We start from the raw sequence: 27,576 nt of genomic DNA, 5'->3' as shown, positions 1-27,576 counted from the left end.
GGGAGAAGCAGGCTCCCCGCTGAGCAGGGAGCCCAATGCGGGGCTCGATCCCAGGACCCTGGGATCATCATGACCGGAGCCAAAGGCAGACACTTAACGACTGAGCCACCCAGGCGCCCCGAAATTCAGGATTTAAAGGAGAAACATGCAAATGATCACTAAGTCCCTTTTCTGCAATTTACTTCTCTCCAATAAAATGACACGTGCACCCCTCATTTTAGCCCCTTTGGAGCATCGGAGAAGAGGCAGGCCAGCAGAAGTGGTCTAGCATTGACTTTGTCTCCTTACTGCTATTATTTTCCTCACAAATTGCAAAGCTCTTTTTTATTTACTGTTCCTTCTGACTTTTGCTAGAATGGCAGCAAGCTGAGCTCCCACGCTGGGAGCCAGCATGGTGTTTTGGAGAGCCCTGAAATACGAGTTGGGAGCCCTAGGCTGCAGCCGCTCGCCACTTGTGAACTTGAGAAGCCCCTGTTGAAGCAGCGCCCTGCGTCAGGTTTTCCTGTGTCCGTGGCTGCTGGGGGAGCAGGGAGGGGTTAAGATCGCACTTCCTTGACTTCTTGGTTTTAGGACCTTTTGGTCCTTAAAAACTATTGAGGACCCCCAAACTTCTGTTATGTGGTTTGTATCTATCAATAGTCATTGTATTAGAAATCAAAACAGATTTTAATTTTTTAAAGATTTTTTAAATTTATTTGAGAGAATGAGAGAGAGCATGAGATGGGGGGAGGGTCAGAGGGAGAAGCAGACTCCCCGCTGAGCAGGGAGCCCGATGCGGGACTCGATCCCAGGACTCCAGGATCATGACCTGAGCCGAAGGCAGTCGCTTAACCAACCGAGCCACCCAGGCGCACCAAAAACAGATTTTAAAAATGTATGTTGGGGCGCCTGGGTGGCTCAGTCGATTGAGGGGCTGCCTTCGGCTTGGGTCATGGTCCCGGGGTCCTGGGATCGAGCCCCGCATCGGGCTCCCTGCTCAGCGGAGAGCCTGCTTCTCCCTCTCCCTCTGTCTGCCCCTCTGCCTACTTGTGCGCTCGCTCTCTCTCTCTCTCTCTCTCTCTCTCTCTCTCTCTCTCTCTCTCTCTCTCTGTGTTAAATAAATAAATAAAAATCCTTAAAATATATATATATGTTAATTCATTTTAAAATAACAATGATAAAACTATTATATATTAACATCAATTATATATTTCTATGGGGAAAAACCTTCCAAGCCAAAAAAAAAAAAAATTAGTGAAGAGTGGAATTGTTCTACAATTTTGCAAATGTCTTTAATGTCTGGCTTAATTGAACACAGGTGGATTCTCCTATCTGCTTCTACATTCCATCTTGGGATACTTCATTTTGGTCGAAGCATATGAGGAAAATCCAGCCTCACACAGGTATGTGGTTGGAAGGGGGGGATATATTAATAGCCTATCCAGATTATTGTTTTTTTAAAGATAATTGTTTGTTTCTTAAAGTTTGATTACTGTATGGCATCTGGAACCACATCGGTGAACTTTTGGTCTGTCTTGCATGGTGAATCCAGCATTTACCTTTGCATAATTTATAGTGTGCACTGGTCATTTAGACAATATTGGGTCACCGATGTAGTAGTCAACTACATCACTGCTCCAACTGATGTGTGTAGAGATCGTCCACGTGTTGACATATATCACTACAAAATCAATATTTTAATAATCATACATAACTTTGAAGTATCACCAACAGCCTTGGGAAATTCTAAGCCAAAGAGTGATGGAGACGCGTTTTCTAGTAGAATTTTGGCTTAAAACCTAAAATTTTATCATTGGCAATAAATAGTTCGCTGTTTTTGAAGCAACGGGCTTACTTTGTTAAGTTCAAGAATATCTCTGCCCAAGAACCACAATTTGTCAGTTCTTTTAAATAAACCTGGTGTGCGGTAAGGCGAGCAGCTAGTTCAGCTCACAATTCAATTACTGCGGTGCTTTTCTTCCAGACCAACATTGTGCTCCAGGATGGGGGTGCCTTATGGGTACTTCTCAGTTTGTGTCACACAACTTACATTTCAAGATATAATAAAAGTAGCAATTTTTACTGCTTCTCTAAAGACACATTTAAGTGAAATAGCACTTTTTTTTTTTAGCACGTGCTTGAGATAAAGAATATTGTGATCCTAACCAGCAGTTTGGTGCCCCTGGCTTGATGTGTGTGTAGATTCCAGCAGTTTTACCCACCATTGCTTCCGCACCTTAGTTCAGTACAAATATCAGTGTAAGTAACATTTGTAGTATATTATGAAAATAGTCTAATATTGCACATTCCACAAAAGGCACTCAGCCTTCGGCTCAGGTCATGATCCCGGGGTCCTGGGATTGAGCCCCGCATCGGGTTCCTTGCTGGGCGGGGAGCCTGCTTCTCCCTCTGCCTCTGCCTCTCTCTCTCTGACTCTCATGAATAAATAAATAAAAAACATTAAAAAAAAAAAAAGGCACTCGGAACTCCCAGGGCTCTGTGAACCAGACTTTCAGAAGCATTGGTCCAAGGAACCCAAATTGTTAAGAAGCATGTTGCGTGCAATCTCATTTGGGAACAGTGTTCCTCATCATAGGCCTGGGGCTTCCGACTGGGCTCCCACTGAAACCTGCCAAGTGCAAGACCAGGCCGCGCTGTTGGCGGCCACACCCAGCCATTGGAATACCACCACCTCCCCAGCTCAAAGCGACACAAAGACCAAGAATGCATCTCTGAGGCATTGGAGTTTCTAATGTCTTTTTTTTTTATTATGTTATGTTAATCACCATACATTACATCATTAGTTTTTGATGTAGTGTTCCATGATTCATTGTTCGCACATAACACCCAGTGCTCCATTCAGCATGTGCCCTCTTTAATTCCCATCACCAGGCTAACCCATCCCCTAACCCCCCTCCCCTCTAGAACCCTCAGTTTGTTTCTCAAAGTCCTTAGTCTCTCATGGTTTGTCTCCCCCTCCGATGTCCCCCCTTCATTTTTCCCTTCCTGCTATCTTTTTTTTTTTAACATATAATGTATTTATTTGTTTCAGAGGTACAGGTCTGCGATTCAACAGTCTCACACAATTCACAGCACTCACCATAGCACATACCCTCCCCAATGTCCATCACCCAGCCACCCCATCCCTCCCACACCCCACCACTCCAGCAACCCTCAGTTTGTTTCCTGAGACTAAGAATTCCTCATATCAGTGAGATCATATGATACATGTCTTTCTCTGACTTATTTCGCTTAGCATAATACCCTCCAGTTCCATCCACGTCGTTGCAAATGGCAAGATCTCATTCGTTTTGATGGCTGCATATTATTCCATTGTGTATATATACCACATCTTCTTTATCCATTCATCTGTCGATGGACATCTTGGCTCTTTCCATAGTTTGGCTATTGTGGACATTGCTGCTATAAACATCAGGGTGCACGTACCCCTTCGGATCCCTACATTTGTATCTTTGGGGTAAATAGCCAGTAGTGCAATTGCTGGATCGTAGGGTAGCTCTATTTTCAACTGTTCGAGGAACCTCCATACTGTTTTCCAGAGTGGCTGCACCAGCTTGCATTCCCACCAACAGTGTAGGACGGTTCCCCTTTCTCCGCATCCCCGCCAATATCTGTTATTTCCTGACTTGTTAATTTTAGCCATTCTGACTGGTGTGAGGTGGTATCTCATTGAGGTTTTGATTTGGATTTCCCTGATGCCGAGCAATGTTGAGCACTTTTTCATGTGTCTGTTGGCCATTTGGATGTCTTCTTTGTCTGCCCATTTCTTGATTGGATCATTTGTTCTTTGGGTGTTGCGTTTGATAAGTTCTTTATAGATTTTGGAACTAGCCCTTTATCTGATATGTCATTTGCAAATATCTTCTCCCATTCTGTCAGTTGTCTTTTGGTTCTGTTGACTGTTTCTTCTGCTGTGCAAAAGCTTTTTATCCTGATGAAGTCCCAATAGTTCATTTTTGCCCTTGCTTCCCTTGCCTTTGGCGATGTTTCTAGGAAGAAGTTGCTGTGGCTGAGGTCGAAGAGGTTGCTGCCTGTGTTCTCCTCTAGGATTTTGATGGACTCCTGTCTCACATTGATGTCTTTCAACCATTTTGAGTCTATTTTTATGTGTGGTGTAAGGAAATGGTCCAGTTTCATTTTTCTGCATGTGGCTGTCCAATTTTCCCAACACCATTTGTTGAAGAGATTGTCTTTTTTCCATTGGACATTCTTTCCTGCTTTGTCGAAGATTAGTTGACAATAGACTTGAGGGTCCATTTCTGGGCTCTCTATTCTGTTCCATTCATCTCTGTGTCTGTTTTTGTGCCAGTACCATACTGTCTTGATGATGACAGCTTTGTAATAGAGCTGGAAGTCCGGAATTGTGATGCCACCAGCTTTGCTTTTCTTTTTCAACATTCCTCTGGCTATTTGGGGTCTTTTCTGGTTCCATATAAATTTTAGGATTATTTCTTCCATTTCTTTAAAAAAACTTGATGGTATTTTGATGGGAATTGCATTGAATGTGTAGAATGCTCTAGGTAGCATAGACATCTTCACAATATTTGTTCTTCCAATCCATGAGCATGGAACGTTTTTCCATTTCTTTGTGTCTTCCTCAATTTCTTTCATGAGTATTTTATAGTTTTCTGAGTACAGATCCTTTGCCTCTTTGGTTACATTTATTCCTAGGTATCTTTTGGTTTTGGGTGCAATTGTAAATGGGATCACTCCTTAATTTCTCTTTCTTCTGTCTTGTTGTTGGTGTATAGGAATGCCACTGATTTCTGTGCATTGATTTTATATCCTGCCACTTTACTGAATTCCTGTATGAGTTCTAGCAGTTTTGGGGTGGAGTCTTTTGGGTTTTCCACATAAAGTATCATATCATCTGCAAAGAGTGAGAGTTTGACTTCTTCTTTGCCCATTCGGATGCCTTTTATTTCTTTCTGTTGTCTGATTGCTGTGGCTAGGACTTCTAATACTATGTTGAATAACAGTGGTGATAGTGGACATCCCTGCCGTGTTCCTGATCTTACAGGGAAAGCTCTCAGTTTTTCTCCATTGAGAATGATACTCACTGTGGGTTTTTCGTAGATGGCTTTTATGATATTGAGGTATGTACCCTCTATCCCTATATTCTGAAGAGTTTTAATCAAGAAAGGATGCTATACCTTGTCAAATGCTTTTTCTGCATCTATTGAGAGGATCATATGGTTCTTGTTCTTTCTTTTATTAATGTATTGTATCACATTGATTGATTTGCAGATGTTGAACCAACCTTGCAGCCCAGGGATAAATCCCACTTGGTCGTGGTGAATAATCCTTTTAATGTACTGTTGGAGCCTATTGGCTAGTATTTTGGTGAGAATTTTTGCATCCATGGGCATCAAGGATATTGGTCTGTAATTCTTTTTGATGGGGTCTTTGTCTGGTTTTGGGATCAAGATAATGGTGGCCTCATAAAACGAGTTTGGAAGTTTTCCTTCCATTTCTATTTTTTGGAACAGTTTCAGAAGAATAGGTATTAATTCTTCCTTAAATGTTTGGTAGAATTCCCCTGGGAAGCCATCTAGCCCTGGGCTCTTGTTTGTTGGGAGATTTTTGATGACTGCTTCCATTTCCTTAGTGGTTATAGGTTTGTTCAGGTTTTCTATTTCTTCCTGGTTCAGTTTTGGTAGTTGATACATCTCTAGGAATGCATCCATTTCTTCCAGGTTATCTAATTTGCTGGTATATAGTTGCTCATAATATGTTCTTATAATTGTTTGTATTTCTTTGGTGTTGGTTGTGATCTCTCCTCTTTCATTCATGATTTTGTTGATTTGGGTCATTTCTCTTTTCTTTTTGATAAGTCTGGCCAGGGGTTCATCAATCTTATTAATTCTTTCAAAGAACCAGCTCCTAGTTTCGTTGATCTGTTCTACTGTTCTTTTGGTTTCTAGTTCATTGATTTCTGCTCTGATCTTTATTATTTCTCTTCTTCTGGGTTTAGGCTTTATTTGTTCTTTCTCCAGCTCCTTTAGGTGTAAGGTTAGGTTGTGTATTTGAGACTTTTCTCGTTTCTTGAGAAAGGCTTGTATTGCCATATACTTTCCTCTTAGGACTGCCTTTGCTGCATCCCAAAGATTTTGAATAGTTGTGTTTTCATTTTCATTTGTTTCCATGAATTTTTTTAATTCTTAATTTCCTGGTTGACCCATTCGTTCTTTAGTAGGATGCTCTTTAGCCTCTATGTATTTGAGTTCTTTCCAACTAGAACTCAATCACAAGAAGAAAGTTGGAAAGAACTCTAATTAGTCCTTTTGTTAGTCAGTTCTTTTAGTCAAGACTTTCACATTTTGATCAAGTAAAAAACCTTAAGTAATGTTTTCAGGGGCGCCTGGGTTGCTCAGTCGGTTAAGCGTCTGCCTTCAGCTCAGGTCATGATCCCGGGGTCCTGGAATGGAGTCCCAAGTCAGGCTCCATGCTCAGTGGGGAGCCTGCTTCTCCCTCTCCCTCTGCTGTTCCCCCTGCTCGTGCTTGCACTCTCTCTCTCTGTCAGAAAAAAAGAAAAAAGTAATATTTTCATGCTAGGTACAGTTCTACCAAGTGTAATACACTGGTGAGGAGCATGGTGGCAGAGAGTCGGTCTGGGGGTTCAGTTCCCACCCTACTACTTACTGTGAAATTGGGCTCTCTTTCTGCATTTGAGTTTCCTCACCTCACCTGTAAGTTTTGTATTATGATACCTGCCCCCAGAGTTATAAGAATTAAATCAGGTGACATAGATATGGGACATGTGCCTGAGACATGTATGTTCTCAATATATTGTGTCAGTGTGGAAATAGGAACATCAAAGGAATGCACTAAAACATTTCTAAAAGCCTAAATAAAGCCACTGGCAGGTGGTTAATCTTCAGTTAGATGCACAGCACCCAGAACATTAGGTGTGGGAAGAGGCCTGAGAAATCACCTACCCAGCCCCTCAGGTAACGTGAAAGGAAAGGGATTCAGAGAGGGGTTTGCTGGGGCTGGGTTTCCTTCTCTGTTCCAGCCCTCAGCTCTGACATCCAGGCCCACGCTCTTTACTAACAGTTCCCAGTTTGCATTTTCCTTTTTCGTTTGTTTATGGTGACTGCAGTGAAAATGTACTTAGGATTTTTTTTCAGTAACATCCATGCATAATCATGCCTTACTTTATTGAGAAAATAAAACACTAGAACTTCAGCCTTGGCCTTCAGCTGTCACACTTCCTGCTCTACTCAGGAAAGGGGCAAGCTGACAGTTATTTAAAGACAAACAACTTATTTATTAACTTGCCCTCAAGCACTACTTCAAATTTCAAACCAAAGCTATACCCCTAAGTGCTATTTCTTTTTTTTTTTTTTAAGATTTTATTTATTTGAGAGAGAGAATGAGCTGGGGGTGTGGGGAGAAGGAGCAGAGGGAAAGGGAGAAAACAGATTCCCCGCTGAGCAGGGAGCCTGACGCAGGACTCGATCCCAGGACCCTGAGATCATGACCTGAGCCGAAGGCATTCACTTAACAGACTGAGTCACCCAGGCGCCCCTCCCCCAAGTGCTATTTCTATTCACAAAAGGGAGCTACTCTTTTGCAACGTCATTAGAAACAAACCCTAGAGCAAAAGTCAACCTATAGAAACAAACCCTAGAGCAAAAGTCAACCTAAGGAGTCTTCGTAAAGTTAAGGATCATCACAGTCGGGCTCTGCAGGCTGATTCTGCCAAAAGGAAGAAACAGGATCAAAGCAATGCTTTCAAGTATGTGTCTGGCTCAAATTTGGGTCCACCCACGTGGATGTGTTTTGCCTTCTCCAAAGGTAGTTTTTGTGTTCCTGCTGGTACCTCTGCCACTGGGCCTTGAGGATAATAGAAAAATGACATGACTGCCCTCTTCAAGAACTTTCTAGCCATAAACAAAAGGCTTGCCTTCATGTAGGTATCTGTAACTCAATTTTCAGCAAGTCTGTTCTACTTCTCACTGTTTCTAATGCAGTAAGAATGACACCCTCTTGGCATTTGTTTTCTTAGCTCTGCAGTCTTCGTACGTATCACTCTGTTATTTTGTCATCTCATCTTTGATATGAATTGAATTCATATTTTTCTAAGTTATATATAATACAAAGCCTTACCAGAACATTTTCTGGATTGGTTTCCCTCTGGGCTGGGTTTTGGTCTTCGGCAAGTATTCTCCCACTTGCCTGCCTGCCTGGGTTCTATAGAGGCATTACATCACGATTTTCCTCCGGCCCCTCTGAAATGTGGGCACTCCTGCCCAGGCTTAAACTTGCTGAGAGGCAGCATGCGTGAATTCTCCCTAACACCATTCCCACCGTTAGCTTGAGGCCTGGCTGCTTCCGCCTTTGCCTGCCTCTGTGATTCCCAACTGAGGAGCAGCAGTGGGCCTGTGCATCCCCCCTGCTCGAATCCGGGCAGGAGCCCCCTCACGCGCTGGGCCCTGCCTGCGTGCCCACCCCCCACCGCTGCCCATGAGGATCCTAACCCCGCTGTGCCCTTCTTCCTCCCTCACCCGCTTCAAGTCTTCAAGCGTCACCTTCCAAGGGAGGCTTTTCTGACCAACGTGCAATATCTCAGTTGGCTGGCCCCTAACTTTTCCATTATCGCCCTTCTCTCTTTGCTCTTCCTTGGAGCATCTCCGGCAGTCTGTCCTACAGCGTCTCCCCGGGGGAGCGCGGGCTACACGGAGGCGGAGATTGGCGTCTGTACTGGCCACACCTGCAGCTGGCAGGCAGAGTGGCTGCTTGGTGAATTTGCTGAGTGAATGAATTAGAGGCAGCCTACCGACAGAACTTTACCAATTTTTTTTTTTTAAGATTTTATTTATTTGACAGAGAGAGACACAGCGAGAGAGGGAACACAAGCAGGGGGAGAGGGAGAGGGAGAAGCAGGCTTCCCGCGGAGCAGGGAGCCCGATGTGGGGCTCCATCCCAGGACCCTGGGATCATGACCTGAACCGAAGGCAGACGCTTAACGACTGAGCCACCCAGGCGCCCCAGAAATCTATAACTAATTTTTAGCTTTTGTTTTTATTACTGTAGGAAGACTATTTAACCTGACATCTACCCTCTTGACAAATGCTGAAGTGTACAATCCCATCTTGTTAGCATCAGACCAGCGTTGCACAGCAGACCCCTAGACTTGACCGTCCTGCATAACTGAAGCTTTATGCCTGTTGAACAGCATCTCTCCGTTCCCCTCACCCTGCCCCTGGCAAGCACCATGCTGCTCTCCACTTCTAGGTGTCCGAATTCTGGAGAGACCTCACGTAAGGGGAATCCTACAGTCTCTGCCCTTCTGTGACTGGCTTATTGCACCTAGCATAATGTCATGGATCTTCCACCTTAGTGTAATTTGCTTTGGGGGAAGGCTTAAATCCTCTTTCATGTGTTGAATTTGAGCTTTCATAGACCATATGCCCAGGTATTTGTGTTTCAAACTCACTGGGGTTTGATCTTAAACATTCAAATTTCCTCAGCTTTTGAGGGCACCTTTGAGCAAGGCACCCTCTCCCTATGGGGAGAGCTGGCTGCCTGCCCACCCAGGGTAGAAGCCTTAGGGTCTTTGCAGCAACACCAGAGAAGAAAGCCGGCCTCCTTCTAGTCCCACCTACTGGGGAGGTTTAAATATTCCAGCACAGGCCCCGCCCCTCTGCTGCCTATCAGACAATTCACAGAAGTGGGACCCATTGTGGGGGTCCCATCATGGAACCAGCTGGCAGCCCTTCCCTGATCCTCCCAAGGCCCAGAATAGCCTCCCCTGCAGATCCCATCATTACAGATTCCTAAATCAGATTTTTAAACCATTTTATTGAACTATAACTAACATACTATAAAATTCATCAATTTACAGTGTACGACTCAGTAGGTTTTAGTATGTTTACAGAGTTGTGCAACTATCACCACAATGTGATTTTAGAGCATATTACCCCAAAAGAAACCTCATACCATGAACAGTCACTTCCCATCCTCCCTGTCCCCAACCCCTAGCAACCACTAATTACTTCCTGTCTACAGATTTGCCTATTCTGACATTTTCTATAATGGAGGCAAGCAATATGTGGTCTTTAGTAACTGTCTTATTTCCATTAATACGTGTTTGAGATTCATCCATATCGTAGCATGGATTAGAACTTCGTTCCTTCTTATTGCTGAGCCTTAGCCCACTGCATGGATATATTACACTTTACTCATTTACTACTTGATGTTGCTTCCACTTTTTCACTATTTGTGAATAACACTGCTGTAAACATTTATGTACAGGTTTTTGTGTGGATGGGCACTTGACTTCTCTTGGGTAGAATTGCAGGATCATATGATAACTCTACATTTAACATTTTTTTTTAAACTTCAGTGTTTTATTTTATTTGTTTTTAAAGATTTTATTTATTTATTTGACAGAGACACAGTGAGAGCAGGAACACAAGCAGGGGGAGTGGGAGAGGGAGGAGCAGGCTTCCTGCTGAGCAGGGAGCCCCACGTGGGACTTGATCCCAGGACCCCGGGACCACGGCCCAAGCCGAAGGCAGACGCTCAACGACAGAGCCACCCAGGCGCCCTCTACATTTAACATTTTGAGGAACTGCCAAACTGTTTTCCAAAACCATTGTTCCATTTTACATACCCTCCAGCAGTGTATCCAGTCGGTTTTTACTCTCAGGGAACAGTACCAACCAACCGGCACTCCCCCTCCTTGTCACGTGCAGGCCCTCATTAGAATGTCTCTTTCCAAGACAAGCGACTTTCCAAATACCTTCAAGTAGGTATCTGTTAAGAAAGTAGGTGACAGACTGCCCCAGCAGCCTCTGAATGCACCAGAGTCTCTGTTCCTCTTTGGGTTTTTCCTGCCTCCTCTCCTCATCCTTCCCTCCCTAGATCCAGCCAGGTGAGGGGCCCTTCCTGTAGAGACCACATTCACAGCACCTTCAACAATGTCTCCCCAGGTAACCTGGAAATTCTTTTGAGGACAGGAGGGTGTATCTGAAGGCTGTCATTTAGAATTTATAAGAAGTTCTTTAGGTATTTATTTATTATTATTATTTTAATATTAGTGTGTACACTTGGTCACTATTTCTCAGCTGAGGGTGCCATATTTGAATCAAGACCTCTCTCATCTCTTCTTGCTTTAAAATAGAATTGCCAATGTGAGATTTCTAGCTATGGCTGAGGGAGAGACTGGTATAGCTTCTCCCCAGACCAGAAAGGGTCTATAAAGCTGGACAAAATTGATTATTTCACTACTCTGGAAATCAGAGAACGATCTACAACAATCTGAGAGGCATCTATGCTTGAACAAGTGCTGCACAGTGCAAGTCTTTGCAGTTCTTCCCCCAGGCTACTCCCGTTCCCCTGCCAGCTTAGTTGACATGGAGATTTGGTCAGAGCGTGACAGAACTATGAGGACCCCAGCAGTCCAAGAGGACTCACTAGATTTGAAACAGTGGATGAAACCTGAACCCAGTAAAGCTGTCAGTGGAAATGGCAATCTCAGCAGAGTGAGTGGGGTGAGCTAATGGCCCCATAAGCCTGGAATTGTGTGGTTGAGTCAAGCATATTCTTGGATGAGGCTATGCCCATGCACAGTGGAGACCTGGAGAAGGTCTCAGTGACCTACATACTCCTGGCTGACCTTGACACTGCCCACAGTATCCTCAACAGGCAAAAGTGATCAACAGAATATATTCAAAATTAAAAGGCATCAAACTTCAAAAGCACCATTAAGAAAATAAAAATCAAGCCATGCACCTAACAACTGAGTGTCAAACTATGTGAGGCAAAAACTGGTAGTGCATTCATCTGTTTCTCCTCGAAATTCTATCAGAGTTGAAGACTTCAACATGACACTATCAGAAATGAACAGATCTAGCAGGCAGAAAATCAGCTAGGATATAGTTGAACTCAACCCCATCAATCAACTGGATATAATTGACACCTATAGATTATTTCACCCAACCACAGCAGAACACACATGCTTCTCAAGCTCACATGGAACATTCACCAAGACAGACCACATTTTGGGTCATAAAATACATCTTAATAATTTTAAAAGGCTAGAAATCATACAATGTCTGCTCTCAGGCCGCTAAGGAACTAAATTAGAAATCATTAGCAGGAAAATCCCAAAATACATGGAGATCATACTAGCCAAAGAAGAAATCTCAAGAGAAATTTAAAGATATTTTGAGCTAAATGAAAATGAAAACACAACTTACCAAAATTTGTGAGATGCAGTGAAAGCAGTTCTTAGAAGGAAATGTATAGAGGGGCACCTGGGTGGCTCAGTTGGTTAAGCGACTGCCTTCGGCTCAGGTCATGATCCTGGAGTCCGGGGATCGAGTCCCACATCGGGCTCCCTGCTGAGCAGGGAGTCTGCTTCTCCCTCTGAACCTCTTCCCTCTCATGCTCTCTATCTCTCATTCTCTCTCTCTCAAACAAATTAAAATAAATAAAATCTTTAAAAAAAGAAAAAAGGAAATGTATACCATTGAATGCATATACTGGGAAAAATACCAAATATCAATTACCTAATTTCCAGCTTAAGAAAATAGAAAAAGAAGAGCAAATTAAATCCAAAATAAGCAAAAGGAGAAAAGAAATAATAAAATGTAGATCAGAAGTCAGTGTAATTGAAAAACAAAATCAATACAGAAAATCAGTGAAACCAAAAGCTGGTTCTTTGGAAAGATCAATAAAATCAGTAAGCCTCAGCCAGGCTATTTACAAAAAGGGAGAAAGAAGGAGGGAGGATACAGATTACTAATATTGGAAAAGAAAGAGAAGACATCACTACAAATCCTATGGAAATTAAAATAATAAAGGAACACTATTAACAACTCTATGTCCACAAATTTGATAACCTAGATGAAATGGACCAATTCCATGAAAGACAATTTGCAAAAGCAAATTGCCAAATTGTCTGAATAGGCCTGTATCTATTCAAGAAATTGAGTTAATAATTAATATCCTTCCAAAACAGAAAGCACCAGGCTTAGATGGGTTCACTGGTGAATTCTACCAAACATTTAAGAAACAAATTCTATCTGTTCTCTACAATCTTTTTTGGAGATTAGATGCAGATACTTTCTAACTCATTGTAGGAGGCCAGGATTACCCTAATACCAAAACCAGACAAAGACATTACAAGAAGACTATAGGCCATTATCTGTCATGAATATTAGATGCAAGAATTCTCAAAAAAAATTAGCAAATCAAATCCAACAATGTACAAAAAGAATTATACACCATAACCAAGTGGGACTTATCCCAAGTATGCAACATGAGACTGGCTAAGCATTTGAAAATTAATGTAAGTCATCACATCAGTAGGCTAAAAATGAAATTCATACAATAATATCAATAGGTGCAAAAATAGAACTTTACAAAATCCAATGCACATTTGTGGTAAAACTCCCAATAAACTAGGAATAGAGGGGAACATCCTCAGTTTGATAAAGACTATCTATAAAAACCCTACAATTAATATCATACCCAATGGTGAGAAACTCAGAGCTTTACCACTAAGATCAGTTACAAGGCAAGGATGTCCCCACTCACCACTCCTTTTCAAATCATACTGGAAGTTCCAGCTTATGCAATAAGAAAAAGAAATAAAAATATACAGTCTGAAAAGGCATAAAACTGTCTTTGTTGTCAGATGACATGATCATATGTAGAAAGTCAAAAGAAATTGAAGAAAAAACCTAAGCAAGTATAAAAAGGTTGCAGGATATAAGGATAATATACCCAAGCCAATAATTTTCCTATATACAATGAACAAGTAGAACTTGAAATTAAAACCACAATGCTATATTTATGAGCATCCCCCAAAATGAAATATTTAGGTATAAATCTAACAAAGTATGTACAAGATCTCTGTGAGGAAAACTACAAAATTCTGATGAACAAAATCAAAAACTAAGTGGAGAGATATTCCATGTTCATGGATAGGAAGACTCAATATTGTCAAAATATCAGTTCTTCCCAAATTGATCTATAGACTCAATGCAATCCCAGTTAAAATCCCAGAAAACTGTTTTGTGGATATCAATAAACTGATTCTAAAATTTACATAGAGAGGCAAAAGAACCAGAACAGTTAACAGTATTATAGGAGAACAAAGTTGGAAGACTGACACTACCCAACTTGAAGACTTACATATAATAAGTCATAAGCTTACCTATAGTAAGCTGTTAGTAAGACTTGTAGCCACCATAACCAAGACAGTGTGGTAGTGGCAAAAAATAAACCTACAGATCAATGGAATGGGACACAGAGCTCAGAAGTAGAAACACATTTATAGTCACAACTGATTTTGACAAAGGAGCAAAGGCCATACAATGGAGCAAAGATAACAAAGGATGGTGGAATAACTGGACATCCACATACAAAAAAAAAAAAGAATGTAGAGACAAATGTTACACCTTTTACAAAAATTACCTCAAAATGGCTCATAAACCTAAATGTAAAGTGCAAAACTATGAGACTAGAATATAACATAGAAAACCTAGATAACCTTGGGTATGGCAATGATTACATCTAAGTTGTTGTTACATCATAGTTACTACATCAAAAGGCCCAATTCATGAAAGAAGGAATTGATAAGCTGGACTTAACTAAAATTAAAATTTCTGGTGAGGGGGGTGCCTGGGTGGCACAGTTGAGTGACTGACTTGGTTTCAGCTCAGGTCTCAGGTCGTGATCTCACGATCCTAAGATCAAGCCCCCGGTCGGGCTCACCAGGGAGCCTGTTGAAGTTTCTCTCTCCCTCTGCCCCTCTCCCCTTCCCCTCCCCTGCACACACACCTTTAAATAGTAAATCTTTAAAAAATAAAATTTCTGTCCTGCAAAAGATAATGTCAAGAGAATAAGACATGCCACAGACTGGTAGAAAATATTGGCAAAAGACACATGATAAAGCACTGTCATCCAAAATATACAAGAACTCTTAACAGTAAGAAAACAACCCGGGTGCCTGGGTGGCTCAGTCAGTTAAGCGACTGCCTTCGGCTCAGGTCATGATCTTGGGGTCCTGGGATCGAGCCCAACATCGGGCTCCCTGCTCAGCGGGGGAGTCGGCTTCTCCCTCTCCCTCTGCTCATGTTCTCCCTCTCTCTCTCAAATAAATAAAAATCTTTAAAAAAAAAAGAAAAGAAAAGAAAAGAAAACAAGCCCATTTAAAAACGGGCCAAAAACCTTCCCAGGCGTCTCACCAGGAAGAGAGTTGGATGACAGCCTGTGAGGAGATGCTCCGGCGGCCGCTCGTGTGCTCGCTGGGTGTGGACCCGGTACCTCTCTGTGAAGTGGCAGCTGAGGAGACTCTGGGACTCACCGTGGCCAACAAAGAGCCCAGGGATTTTTCATCTTCCAGATTGATTTCAGCGGCTGAAAACAGCACTATGCTCATTTCTCATACAGAATCAGAAACCTGCTGATGTCTGAAGCAAGTTGGGTTGCTGCTACTTGGAAAGGGTTTGTCAATGAGGCAACTCAGATTCCAATTCCCTGAGCCAGTGAAACAGACACACCGCACAGTGGGAGGAGCATGCAGAGACGGTGGATGTGTTCCAGCAGCAGACGGGAGGTGTCCCCTGAGAAGGGAAACCTCTACTTTTGTCCTGCAGAACTCTGCTCCTCCGGACCAAGATGACATTCTCAGGTAGAAAACTGCAGTTTGGCCCCACCACATCCTGGCCACTACAACTGAGTTTTCTCTATTCTTTCATTTTTTCCTTCCCCATTCCTTTATTATAAAGTAACTGTATGTGCACAAGCATATTGCATTTTTGTAACAAAATGGCCAATGGTATGTTTTGATCAACATCAAATGGAGATGGGATGGGGGAAAATACTGGTTCGGTGAAAATACCCCTTCTCTCCATTCGCGGCATGCTCAGTCAGCTCTTGTCTTTATATTCCAGTAAGTTACTTTGCTCTCACTGTTTAACAAAAAAAGAACAACATAAAAATCCTTACATACCTTGTTCAGTTGGAGAATTTTAATGTTTTTCATTGATCCCTATAAAACCAAGGACAATGTTATGTTATAACTCTTTTGTCTGCAGCTGTTACATGTAGGGCAATCTGTCTTTAAATAGGGATAAATTACTCTAAATGAATCCTAGATAATTTTCCCTTCAAGTCTTGTTGTCTTGTTGTTTAAATAAACTTCTTGTCTTAAAAGAAAAGGATGATCCACAACACACATCATTAGGGAAATGTAAGTTAAAACACTATACATACCTACTAGAATGCCTAAACTCCAGAACATCAACAAAACCAAATGCTGGCATGGGTGTTGAACAATAGGAATTCTCATTCACTGCTGGTTAAGAATGCAAAATGGTATAGTCATGTTGTAAGACAGCCGAGCAGTTTCTTACAAAATTGAACATACTTCTACCATCTGATCCAGAAACTACAATTCCTGGTATTTATCCAAGGGAGATGAAAAATGATGTCCACCCCAAAACCTGATGTTTATAGCACACTGATGTTTACAGCAGCTTTCTTCATAATTGCCAAGACTTGGAAGCAAGCAAGATATCCTTCAGTTGGTGAATGGTTAAACTGTGGTACATCCAGACGATGGAATATCATTTGGCACTAAGAAGAAATGAACTATCAAGGCATGAAAAGCCATGGAGGAAGCTTAAATGCATATTACTAAGGGAAAGAAGCCCATCTGAAAAGGCTACATACTGTGTGATTCCAACTGTATTCCAGCTGTAGGACATTCTGGGAAAGGCAAAACTATGATTCCCGAAAAGATTGGGGGTTATGGGTATGGGGAGGAATGAACAGGGGAAGCAAAGAAGTTTTTAGGGCAGTGAAAATACTCTTTATAATACCACAGTGATGGGTACATAGCATCATACTTTTTTCCAAATCCAAATAATGTACAACACCAAAAATGAACCCTAATGTAAACTATGTACTTGGGTGATTATGACTGGGTCAGTGCAAGTTTATCAGCTGTAACACATGCATGACTCTGGTTGGAGATGTAAATCATAGGGAGGCTATGAATGTGGTGACAGATGAGGGGAGGGGGGTGCAAAGGATTTATGGGAAATGTCCATACCTTCCCCTCAATTTTACTGTGAACTTTAAACTGCTTTTTAAAAAAAGTCTTAAGAATAAAAAAAGAAAGAAAGAAACCAAAAAGACAAAAAAACACAGCCTGGGAGAAAATAATTGTAAGTCGTGTATCTGATAAGGGTTTTGCATCCAGGATATATAGCGATCTCTTACAACTCAATACGAAGAAAAACTATCCCATGTAAAAATGGGCAAAGATATGGACAATTCATCAAGGAGGATATACAAATGCCAAATAAGCACATGAAAAAATGCTCAGCACCGCTGGCCATAGGGAAATCCAACTAAAACTACCTTGAGATACCTCTATATCGCAGCTAAAATGGCTATCATTAAAAAGACGGACATGCCAGGGCGACTGGGTGGTTCAGTCGGTTAAGCTTCTGATCTTGATTTCAGCTCAGGTCATGATCTCAGGGTCTGGAATCCAGACCCATGCAGGGCCCCACATCATTGAGCCCCACGTCAGGCTCTGCGAGGGGCGTGGAGCCTGCTTAAGATTCACTCTCTCCCTCTGCCCCTCCCCGACGTGTGCCTGCTCACTCCCTCGCTCTCTTCTTCTCTCTTAAAAAAACCAAAACAGACATGCTGGGTTTTGGTGAGGATGTAGAGAAATGGGGACTTGTGTACACTGCAGGCAGGACTGTAAGGTTGCTCGTCCACTTTGGACAGTTTGGCCATCTCTTTAAACGTTAAAACATAAATATCGTATGACCCTACAATTCCACCTTTAGAAGTCTGACAGAAATGGAGACACAAACACACAAAGCCATGTCCACAAATATTCACAGCAACATTTTTCATAAGAACACCAAATTGGAAATAACCCAAATGCCAATCAACTGGTAAGTAGGTCAGTACAGTATGGTATTCCTAAAGAGGAATGAGGTACTGATACAGGCAAAAATATTACGCCAGATGCAAAACACTATATATTGTAGGATTCCTTTTATAGATGTCCAGAAAAAGCACACTTCTAGAGACAGAAAGCAGAGCAGCAGTTGCTGAAGCCTGGGGGTTGGAGTGGGGATTAAGTGCAAATGGGCACCAGGGAACTTTGTGGAGTGATGGAAATCGTTGTCAACCCGGAGGTGGTGATGCCTGCACAGGGTTACAGTGTGTAACCTGGATCTGTTATACGTAAAGCTGTTGAAAAAGAAAAAACAAACAGAATTGCTGATGATTCAGTTGTTATCTGTCTTAGCCGTACCGGCTGAAGCCTTTGGGTTCCTTTTCCTCACAAGCTTTTGAGATTAAAACTGATCAAAACTATACTTAATAGATTACTCAAAAATGTCCTCAAACTTATCACTCTTTTAGGTCCTGTCTCAAGCCTGACATCACACACTCCTGAATGGACTACCACCTGGACCCAGTGAACTCAAGCTGGGTGCACACTGGAGGGGGGTTCTGAGAGCTCACGCCCAGGGACCGGACGTTGTGCTGTAGGTTTGACGGCAGTTGCAGATTTCATTCTCTCACTGAGAGGACACCTTTGGGTGGACCGTCCCTCAATGATTTTCTCTACCTGGGCCACAAGGCTTTTGCTCTACCCACCATGTCCCTTGTACACATTAGAGAACCAGGCTGTATTTTCTCAGCTCCTTTTAGAAACTCACTTGCCATTATCAAATACCGTTCCATTCATCAACCCTTACTAAATGACTCTCGATGTTATCTAACGATTCAAGAAAGTTCTCCCTGTTGGCACGGGAAAAGAAAGACAATGGGATTAAGGTAGGACAGGTTTCTGATTTGGGTTCATTTGTCTAGACCTGCTTTTTATTTGCAGCCACAACACAGATTCCCAAATAGAGCCCCTCCTTAAGGAGTGACTTTTAAACTTTTTAAAGTTTCCGGGTGGAGAGAGCTGTCTGTAGGGCAGACAGATCCTCTGTGGAGGCCAGAATGCTGGTCTCCCATTTCCCCTTCTGCTTTACACATTTGTCACTGCCTCAATCGGCATCTACCTCATAGGGCATTCACCTCTGTCTCTATCTCTGTGACTAGGCGGAGAACTACAGTTCTTGTTCTTGGTGCCAGGACAAAGCCCCGTGCTGGATGTCTGGGAAATGCCGTAGGTCCGCTGAAGCCAACGGACAGGCTGTCTACCATTCAAGGAACTCTTAATGTTAACGCCACCTAAATCGTAAGTGGCCAAATGTGATTACCTTTTCGGTCAGTTCTACCAGGCTGTCACTCTGCACTGGATCTGGGCAACAGAAGAGGAGCAGATAGATAGGAAGAAGAAAGGACACGAAGGATTACGAATCAGCTCCTCTATGCTGGACACAAATCATGGTACATCCTTAACCCTAAGAACTAGGAATAATGACATCCATTTTAGGGTCATGCAAAATGAAAACCGGGGTGGGCAGGGAAGGGCTGTCCAAGGAAGACAAATAAAAATGTGCACAGTTGGGTCTTAAGACTCCAAACCCGTTCTTCCGTTCCAGAAGCTCGAGGGCCTCAGGGGTGCTGGGGTGGAGCCACACACAGGGGACACAATGGCTGATCAAAACCGATGCCATTCAGTGGCCATATACCTTAAAGCTCTGGTGGGGACCGGATCAGAGATTCACAAAAGTAAATGTGTCATTATAAATTGTGGAAAATATAAAAATTCAGTACTCTTTCTATTAAGAGGACATCACTTTTCAACAAACACACGTGTCCCCTCATCACAGAAGTATGTACCCCAGCCCTGAAGATGTCACTGTAGACTCTGGTGATGGAATATACATGAGATGCAATGTTTACACAGCTGTGGTCATTTTGTAAACACTAGCTGAATGAGCGAATGATTCTTCTCCAATGAGAAAGTGGCACAGCAGAGTCAAAATGTGATTTGTTTCAATTTTATTTTCCTATCTCAGTTTCAGTAAAAGAATCAGAGAACTTATTGACACAAATCATAAGCTATCTCCCACCCATATACAGTATATGACCACTGTTTCTACTTTTTTCTTTTTCACTGAACAAGGTGATACTGTCTTCAAAGTACCAAGGAAGAGATAATACAAATGAAACAAAAAGGGAGGGGGGGTATACGTGTGGTCTTTTTATTCACAGACAGTAAATGTATATGTACCACCATAAGGGGAAAAGCACTGAGGAAACATTTGCATCCCACAGGTTAAAAAGTCAAGCAATTAGTACAAGTAGAGTACCTCCAAAAATAGCAAATTTGGGACAATTAGCTATTACTGTGAAGGAAGTCCTGTCTTTTATTTTCCTGCCACCACATTCCTACACTGGAATTTAAGCTCTCTTCACAGCGCGAATATAAAAATGATCAAAGTCAGGGTTTTATGGCAATCTTTTGCTAAAATATATTCTATTTTAATATACATGCTATAAAAGTACACTAAAAAGGTCAATTGTTAGAGCTCTGTTAAAATTAAGAATTTACTTTTTTACATACAGAATAATGTACACCCACCTCTAAAAGTATATTTGAGGAAGGATATTACCGTGACCCCAAATATTTCTAGCTTCGTATTTTGTTTATAATAGGATTGATTTTATAATACATGTATTCAGTAATGCTCTCTTATAATTCCGCATTGCAGTGCCTCACCAATCACTTTAAAGAAAAATGCGGAGGGAACCGTGTATCTCCAAGCAGTTCTTTCTTATTGTGCAAATCAAGTTTTCAATGTAAGTTCCTGTGACAAATTTTTCATCTTATTTTTTAACTTCTGCTAATCTAAATTCTTTTACGATCAGCATTTGGAGCTTTTAATGAGGCAAATACAAATGAGAGATGCTGAAAATTAAACCTGTAGGTAGCCTGACTTAAAAGGAATCATTCCCTCCTGTAAAAACATTTCCAGTGCCGACTCTAGGTTTTCACGGGATGGTCTGAAATAATGCTGACTGAACACATCCCATGCGGACGAACTGACTGCGTGCGGGCCAAACCGAGAAATTAGACTCCTGGTACAGAGTTTAAGCAGATCTACTGTAATCATGTAGCGCACATGATGAAGCTGCTAGTTACAGACTTCCATCCATGGATCCCAGGCAGATGTGTCCTCTTTTATTTCAGGTATAGTCAGAGAACGGAAATCTAAAATAAGTGAAATCTGTTTCTGATTTAAACAAAAATATTTACTCTCTTCATTAGCAAAACATTCTTTAAAATCTATTTTTCTCCTCTCTGAACAGTTAGCCAAGGAGCACTAGGCAATTTTCGGGAGGCTCTGTGCACTACAATAAATACGGTCGTGGGGAACACACAGCAGCTATAGCTTATTTACATTCACCGATGAGAATAAACTTCTTATCTGATTAGTGTCCAGTCCCACAGAGGAAAGGTTTGGCATTCGTGCGCTTTTGGTTCTTGATGAGAATCACTTCTGCTTGATTTTCATTCTCAGAAGAAAAAAATCATCAGCTGATGTCCTCAGATTTCATGACATGATGTGAAAAAGGAAGGGAGCAAAGATTAGCTGTTCGCAGGGAGCTGGTCGGGGCTTAAGTCTGCAGGCAGATCTTCCTTCTTGCCAGGTGAGTGTCCCGCGGGTGCCCAGGGCTCCAGCAGGGAGGCCCCTGGAACACAGGCATGTGGAGCCTCCTCTGGGGACGGGCCGCTCTGGCTTAGCGGAGCACCCCCCTCTCTGCATCAGCCACCACCCCTACTCACTACCCTCTATATTGATCTTATGTGCTTGAGGCTGCAGAACTGATGGAAACCAGTTCACTGGGAAACAAGCAAAAGCAGAGAATTCCACCAAGAGGTGGCCCGGGTCGTGCATCACTGTCTTCTGTGGAGATAATCTGTGCAGGATGTGTACATTGTGTTCTCCACAGCAGAATTCTCCTTTGTTTTTCTTGCAACTGTCATGTTTTTCCACACAATTTTATCAGGAGTGGAGTTTAATGTCTGCTCTTTTTGAACCTACCTAAAAGTGGAATGTTTTCCCCTGGCAAATGATTACTTACTTCTTTGAAAAATGGACAAGCATTTTTTTTTTCTTTTTGAATCCAACTCAGCCCTTCAGAAAGGACTTCAGACTAAGAGGAGGAAGTACAGGAGAACGAACTTCCTATTGTGCCTTACATAAAACACTTTGTTAAAATTAAGAGCAGCTCCAAGTACAAAAGTAAATATTTGTGCAAAGGGCACAATGCCAGATGCAATCTTAAGACATCCTCAATTTACTTTTTTCTGTTTGACTCTAAAACACAAGTCTTTTACATTATGAAACCTAGCAAGTCTGGGGAAGGAAGTTAACATCAGAAAATACACTTTAGAAAAGGTACAGGATCTTTTGCTGATAATTTGTTATTTTATAACTTGGATCAAGTAAGTGTTAAATATTCACAGTAATTTCGAGAAGAGACATTCGTGTCTGTAAAACGTCAATCTATTGCATTTTCAATCAGTTTTCTGTACAATTACAAAATTTCATCTGTCAGTGCTTTTCTGTAGAACTCCTTAGGCTCAGTCCTTCCCTTTCTGGATCCAGCTATACCTTTAAGGTGGGCTGTAGGATTCCTTTCTCAATCAGATGAGTCTTCAGGGTTTTATATATATTTAACTGCTGTTCTGGTTGAAGCACCAACAACTGCTGAAGCACTTTGCTGGGATTCGGACCCCTGATAACAAAGCAGAAAAGGCCAAGTTCATGCTATTTTGAGAGACCTAAATGAAGCATATACCCCCAACTGAAAATAAATCATGCACTTAAGTGAAGAGTAACAACCTTTACTTGATCAAGCTCACTTTAGTGCCCAATGTTAGTGTCAGAGGGAGAAAAAAACCCCGGAAATATTCGGCACCGAGAGGCATACAGTCTAGATTTGGGAAGAACCCACAAACACAAAATGCAGGAACAACACTAGGCAATCTAGGGGGTGCAGGTCTAAGTTCTACAAAGCCTCTCAAAGGGGCAACCTGAGTTAGAAGTGGGAACAGGGAATGAATCCTGACTGGTCAAGACACAAAAACCATCCTGTAAGGAAAGGAGCAGAAGTCCTGGTGGATGAAGAGAAGCCAGAAGGGGACAGGAAAATATACTTCAAATTTTTAGCTTCAAAGAAACCTTGAGACGTGCCCCTGGGGTATTATGAATGTTCGAGAGACAGGACGCAGGTGCTGACCTGGCACTGAAGCCACTACCCGGGATCTGCAGTAGATGCCACAGCCTTTGTCCAAAGAAAGTCTTCGGTGAACCCCAATGTAGGAAACAAAAGTGGGTCCTTTCTCGTTGAAGGGGGGATGAGGAGGCGGACAGCCTGCCCTCCTCACCCCCCTGCCAGCAGTCCCAGGAGAGGGGAGGCGAGCCCAGGGGGAGCTGAGGCAGCAACATGGAGGCAGTGGTGCGGCGCACTCCCCCTTCTCTCCCAGGGGCGTCTCCTCCGGCAGCTCCCCCCAGCCTCCCTGCCCCAGCCCTCCATGTTGCACTTGAATCCTTGAATCGGAAAAGGTGCTAAACAGGACTCTTACCCTTTCCCTGACCTGACACTTATACGGTCAGGGGTTCGTAACCTCCCCCCACCCCCCATGGGGCTCTAGAACTCAACCCGCTTACAACCGTGTGGCCTTCTACAGTGCAGAATGTGACAAAATGTGAATTTTGTCACATTCAGAATGAACCGAATTTAGACTTTAATGCAGATGTGTCGTTCTCTGCGATTTCTACAGTCCATTTGAATATGAAAAGCAGATTATGGTTCACTTCTCGTAAAGAGAGATTAGTAAAATCCAATGGAAAACAGCAAGACATAAATGATATATGGGAGAAGGGCACCGAATTCTGAGAAAGACATTTACACAGGTAACTAAATTTATGATTAGGACTGTTCAGTTCAAATGGAATTACAGGAAACAGAAAACCCAGCAACAAAGAAATGTCTGCTATATAGGGATATCACAACAAAAGTCTTTGATTAAAAAAACCACAGCACAGATTAGCCATCCCCTGGGTTACCTTCGTGCACGTGCCTCAGCTCATCTGCCAAAAGTGTGGCCAGATGCCTCTCACAGCCACTGTCTACTCAAGGCAGGGCACAGCTTGTCTTACATTTCTTCAAAAGATTCAGCAACTTCCTAACAAACCCAGAGTAGGGGCCCACAGAGAAAAGGAAGAGTATTGTAGCAAGTTCAGCTAAATGCAAAATTATGTCAGCAGGCGCTCCCAGCTACATGCACCCTGGCACTAGCCCTGTATCTCTAATAGTCTAAATATTTGCTTTCAAATGGTAGACAACATGGCTCAGCATTACTTTTCTCTAGTGAGAGAATAGCAGGTTAAAAAAAAAAAGTGAGTTAATGCCCTAAAAGCTGCCACCATCTGAAAACAGAGTTCTAAGGATTTATTTTTTTTCCCAATTTTTTTTTTAAGATTTTATTTATTTGACAGAGAGAGTGAGAGAGCACAAGCAGGGGGAACAGTAGAGGGAGAGGGAGAAGCAGGCTCCCCGCCAAGCAGGGAGCCTGACGTGTGGCTTGATCCCAGGACCCTGGGATCATGACCTGAGCCAAAGGCAGATGCTTAACCATGTGAGCCACCCAGGTGCCCCCAGAGTTCTAAGGATTTAAACATTAATTACTAATACTCAGATATATCAGGAACTGCCATATAAATGGATTAGACACTCCAACTAAAAAGACAAAGGTTGGGGGCGCCTGAGTGGCTCAGTCAATTAAGCCCCACGTTTGGCTGAGGTCATGACCTCAGGGTCCTGGGATCAAGTCCCACATCAGGCTCCTTGCTCAGTGGGGAGCCTGCTTCTCCCTCTCCCTCTGCTGCTCCCCACCCCCACTTATGCTCTCTCTCTCTTGCTCTGTCTCAAATAAAAATCTTAAAAAAAAAAAAAAGACAAAGGTTGTCATCCGGGTTAAAAAAAAAAAAAAAACTAAAATCAAGCTATATACTTGTTAGAAGAGAAACACACTATTTTTTTTAAAAAGATTTATTTATTTATTTGAGAGAGTGAGAACACACTATATAAATACTAACCAAAAGAAGGCTGATGCCATTCTTTTTTTCTTTTTAAAGATTTTATCTATTTATTTGACAGAGAGAGAGACACAGCAAGAGAGGGAACACAAGCAGGGGGAGTGGGAGATGGAGAAGCAGGCTTCCCGCCAAGCAGGAGCCTGATGCGGGGCTCGATCCCAGGACCCCGGGATCATGACCCGAGTTGAAGGCAGACGCCCAACGACTGAGCCACCCAGGTGCCCCTGATGCCATTCTTCTAATATCCAACAAAACAGGCTTTAAGCAAGTGGTATATAAAGATGGATGTTATAGAATGACATTATAAGTGATTCAATAGGGAGATAGGACAGTCCTAAATGTGTATATACCTAAAACCACTGCAAAATACATAAAGCAAAAACTGGCAGACTAGGAATAAGTACATTTACAATCACAGTGGGAGAGAAGGGGCCTGGGTGGCTCAGTGGTTGAGTGTCCGACTCTTGATTTTGGCTCAGGTCGTGATCTCAGGGTCGTGAGGCTGGGCCCGAGTTGGGCTCCATGCTGGCTGTGGAACCTGCTTGGGATTCTCTCTCTCTCCCTCTACCCCTCCCTGCTTGTGCTCTCTCTCTAAAATAAATAGATAAAAGTTTAAAAAAAATAATCACAGTGGGATATTCTGACAAAGCTCTCTTCCTGAAAAATTGAAAAATGGAAAAAACAAACGAAACAATCATTACAGAAGATTTAGCTAAACCTCACCTAACTGGCATGTACAACCCTACATCCCCAACCTGCAGATGCGCATATGCTCCATGGCCACATGGACACATACCTGAACAGACTATATGCTGGGGCAGAAAACAAGTCTCCACAACTATTAAAAACTGAAATAATAAAGAGTATGTTTTCTGACCATGTGGACTGAGGCAAAAGTCAATAAAGGAGAATGAGGAAATCTCCATTTGTTTGGAAAGCAATCAATACACATCTAAATAATCCATGTGTCAAAGAAGGTATCATACCAGAAATCAGGAAATATTTGTAACTGATAATGAAAGTACAAACGTAACATGTAAGATGAGAATAAGGCAGTACTTAAGAGGGAATTTACAGTCTTAGATGAATATATCAGACAAGAAGGCTGAAAATCAATAACCTAAGCTTTATCTCAAGAAGCTCAAAAAACAACAGCAAATTCCATCTCAAGAAAGATGAAAAGAATGAAAGATGCAAGTGGACATCAATGAAATAGAACATTAACAAAGCCAGAACTTGATTCTTTGAAAAGATTAATGAAATAAACTCCTAACAAGACTGCTCAAGAAAAATAAAAATTAATACAAAATTCCTATACTGCTCTGGGTATATATTTAAAATACGTGTTTATGGATCTACAAATATGAGTTTCTAAATACTCTCTGAAGGAAGTACGTATTTTCTGTGGTCAGGCACTTAGTAGAGACCATAGAAAATAAAGTTAATGTGTGCTTGCTGTGGTTTGCTTTCACATCCCAAACTAGCACTTTAGGTCAGATCCAAAACCTTATGGGTTTAATAACAAGAATAAACCACCCTGTATAAAAAAGCAACACCCCTCCATTCACCCCACTTCTCCACCTCCCAAACAACCATAATCCCCTGGCCCACTTTATTTTTCTCCACGGCACTTAACCACCAGCTAACAAACTCGGTTTGTTTTTTGTCCGTCTCTGCCCCTTCTCTCTCCTGCTCCCCAGTAAGAATGTAAGCTCTGAGGGCAGGGACTTTGTTTTGTTCTTTGCTCTATCCATGCCTAGAACATTCCCCAACACATCACAGGCACTCAAGAAATAACTGGCAGACTGGATGAATTATTAGTCCTCTTCTAGTTAGTAATCACTGTCACTGTATACCACAGAAAACGGGAAATGTGGTGATTCAATCCAGTGCCATCCACATTACCTAGATTTTACCTTGGCCCTATTAAAGACCATGACACATACTATTATTTAAGTTGTTCAAATGTGTGTAAAATAATTATAATTTAATTATTTCTTCTTCATTTCTCCTTAATCATACTTCTCAGGGCTACAATGTGACGCAAACCCCAGGGGCCACCATTCCCTTTTTATATTATAAATTATCACTGACAGAAAAAGTAACTCATTTAAACTAATGCCTATGGAAATGAGAACTCAAAGAAATCATTAATAAAACATTTTTTAAAAATCTAAAAGTACCTTATAAAACTTGTGATGTACACGTGCACAAAAGTTGCCATCAAATACTGACAATCAAATCTGTCCATTATCCCGCCATGTCCAGGAATGGTGTTTGCAAAATCCTTCAGAAACAAACAAACATATGAGCAAATTTTCAAAAAATCACCTGCTATAAAACTCCTACCTGTACATGTCTCTTGGCATCAGGAGCTCTAAAGAAAATACTTTACTGCTGGATTTCCTCACTAAATACAGACTTACTAGAACATGTCTCACAAGTTAAAACCACATCTTTCAAATACGTACCCATGTTAGAATCATTACCGAATTGACCAAAAGCATTCAAG

General features: G+C 42.0%; 1 protein-coding gene and 1 long non-coding RNA gene across 2 annotated transcripts in view; one reads left to right on the top strand and one right to left on the bottom strand.

Moving 5' to 3' along the window:
* Positions 1-1,216: 1,216 nt before the first annotated feature.
* On the top strand, positions 1,217-19,162 carry LOC113924217. Its single transcript, XR_003520585.1, has 3 exons — positions 1,217-1,382; positions 18,415-18,539; positions 19,105-19,162. It is a non-coding gene; the product is annotated as an uncharacterized LOC113924217 (long non-coding RNA).
* Positions 19,163-19,936: 774 nt separating this feature from the next.
* CDS1 (CDP-diacylglycerol synthase 1) overlaps positions 19,937-27,576 on the bottom strand; it is a 62,740-nt gene continuing 55,100 nt past the window's right edge. Inside the window, exons 12-13 of the mRNA XM_027600278.2 lie at positions 27,248-27,351; positions 19,937-22,698 (exon numbers count right to left, since the gene is read on the bottom strand). Coding sequence (XP_027456079.1) covers positions 22,569-22,698; positions 27,248-27,351 — 234 coding nt within the window. The 3' untranslated portion in view covers positions 19,937-22,568. The remainder of the gene's footprint in view (positions 22,699-27,247; positions 27,352-27,576) is intronic.

Source organism: Zalophus californianus, chromosome 2 (genome assembly GCF_009762305.2).
Source record: "Zalophus californianus isolate mZalCal1 chromosome 2, mZalCal1.pri.v2, whole genome shotgun sequence".
In the NCBI taxonomy this organism is placed as follows: Eukaryota; Metazoa; Chordata; class Mammalia; order Carnivora; family Otariidae; genus Zalophus; species Zalophus californianus.
The sequence above is the reverse complement of the archived record's forward strand: the minus strand, read 5'-3'. Positions and strand labels throughout refer to the sequence as shown.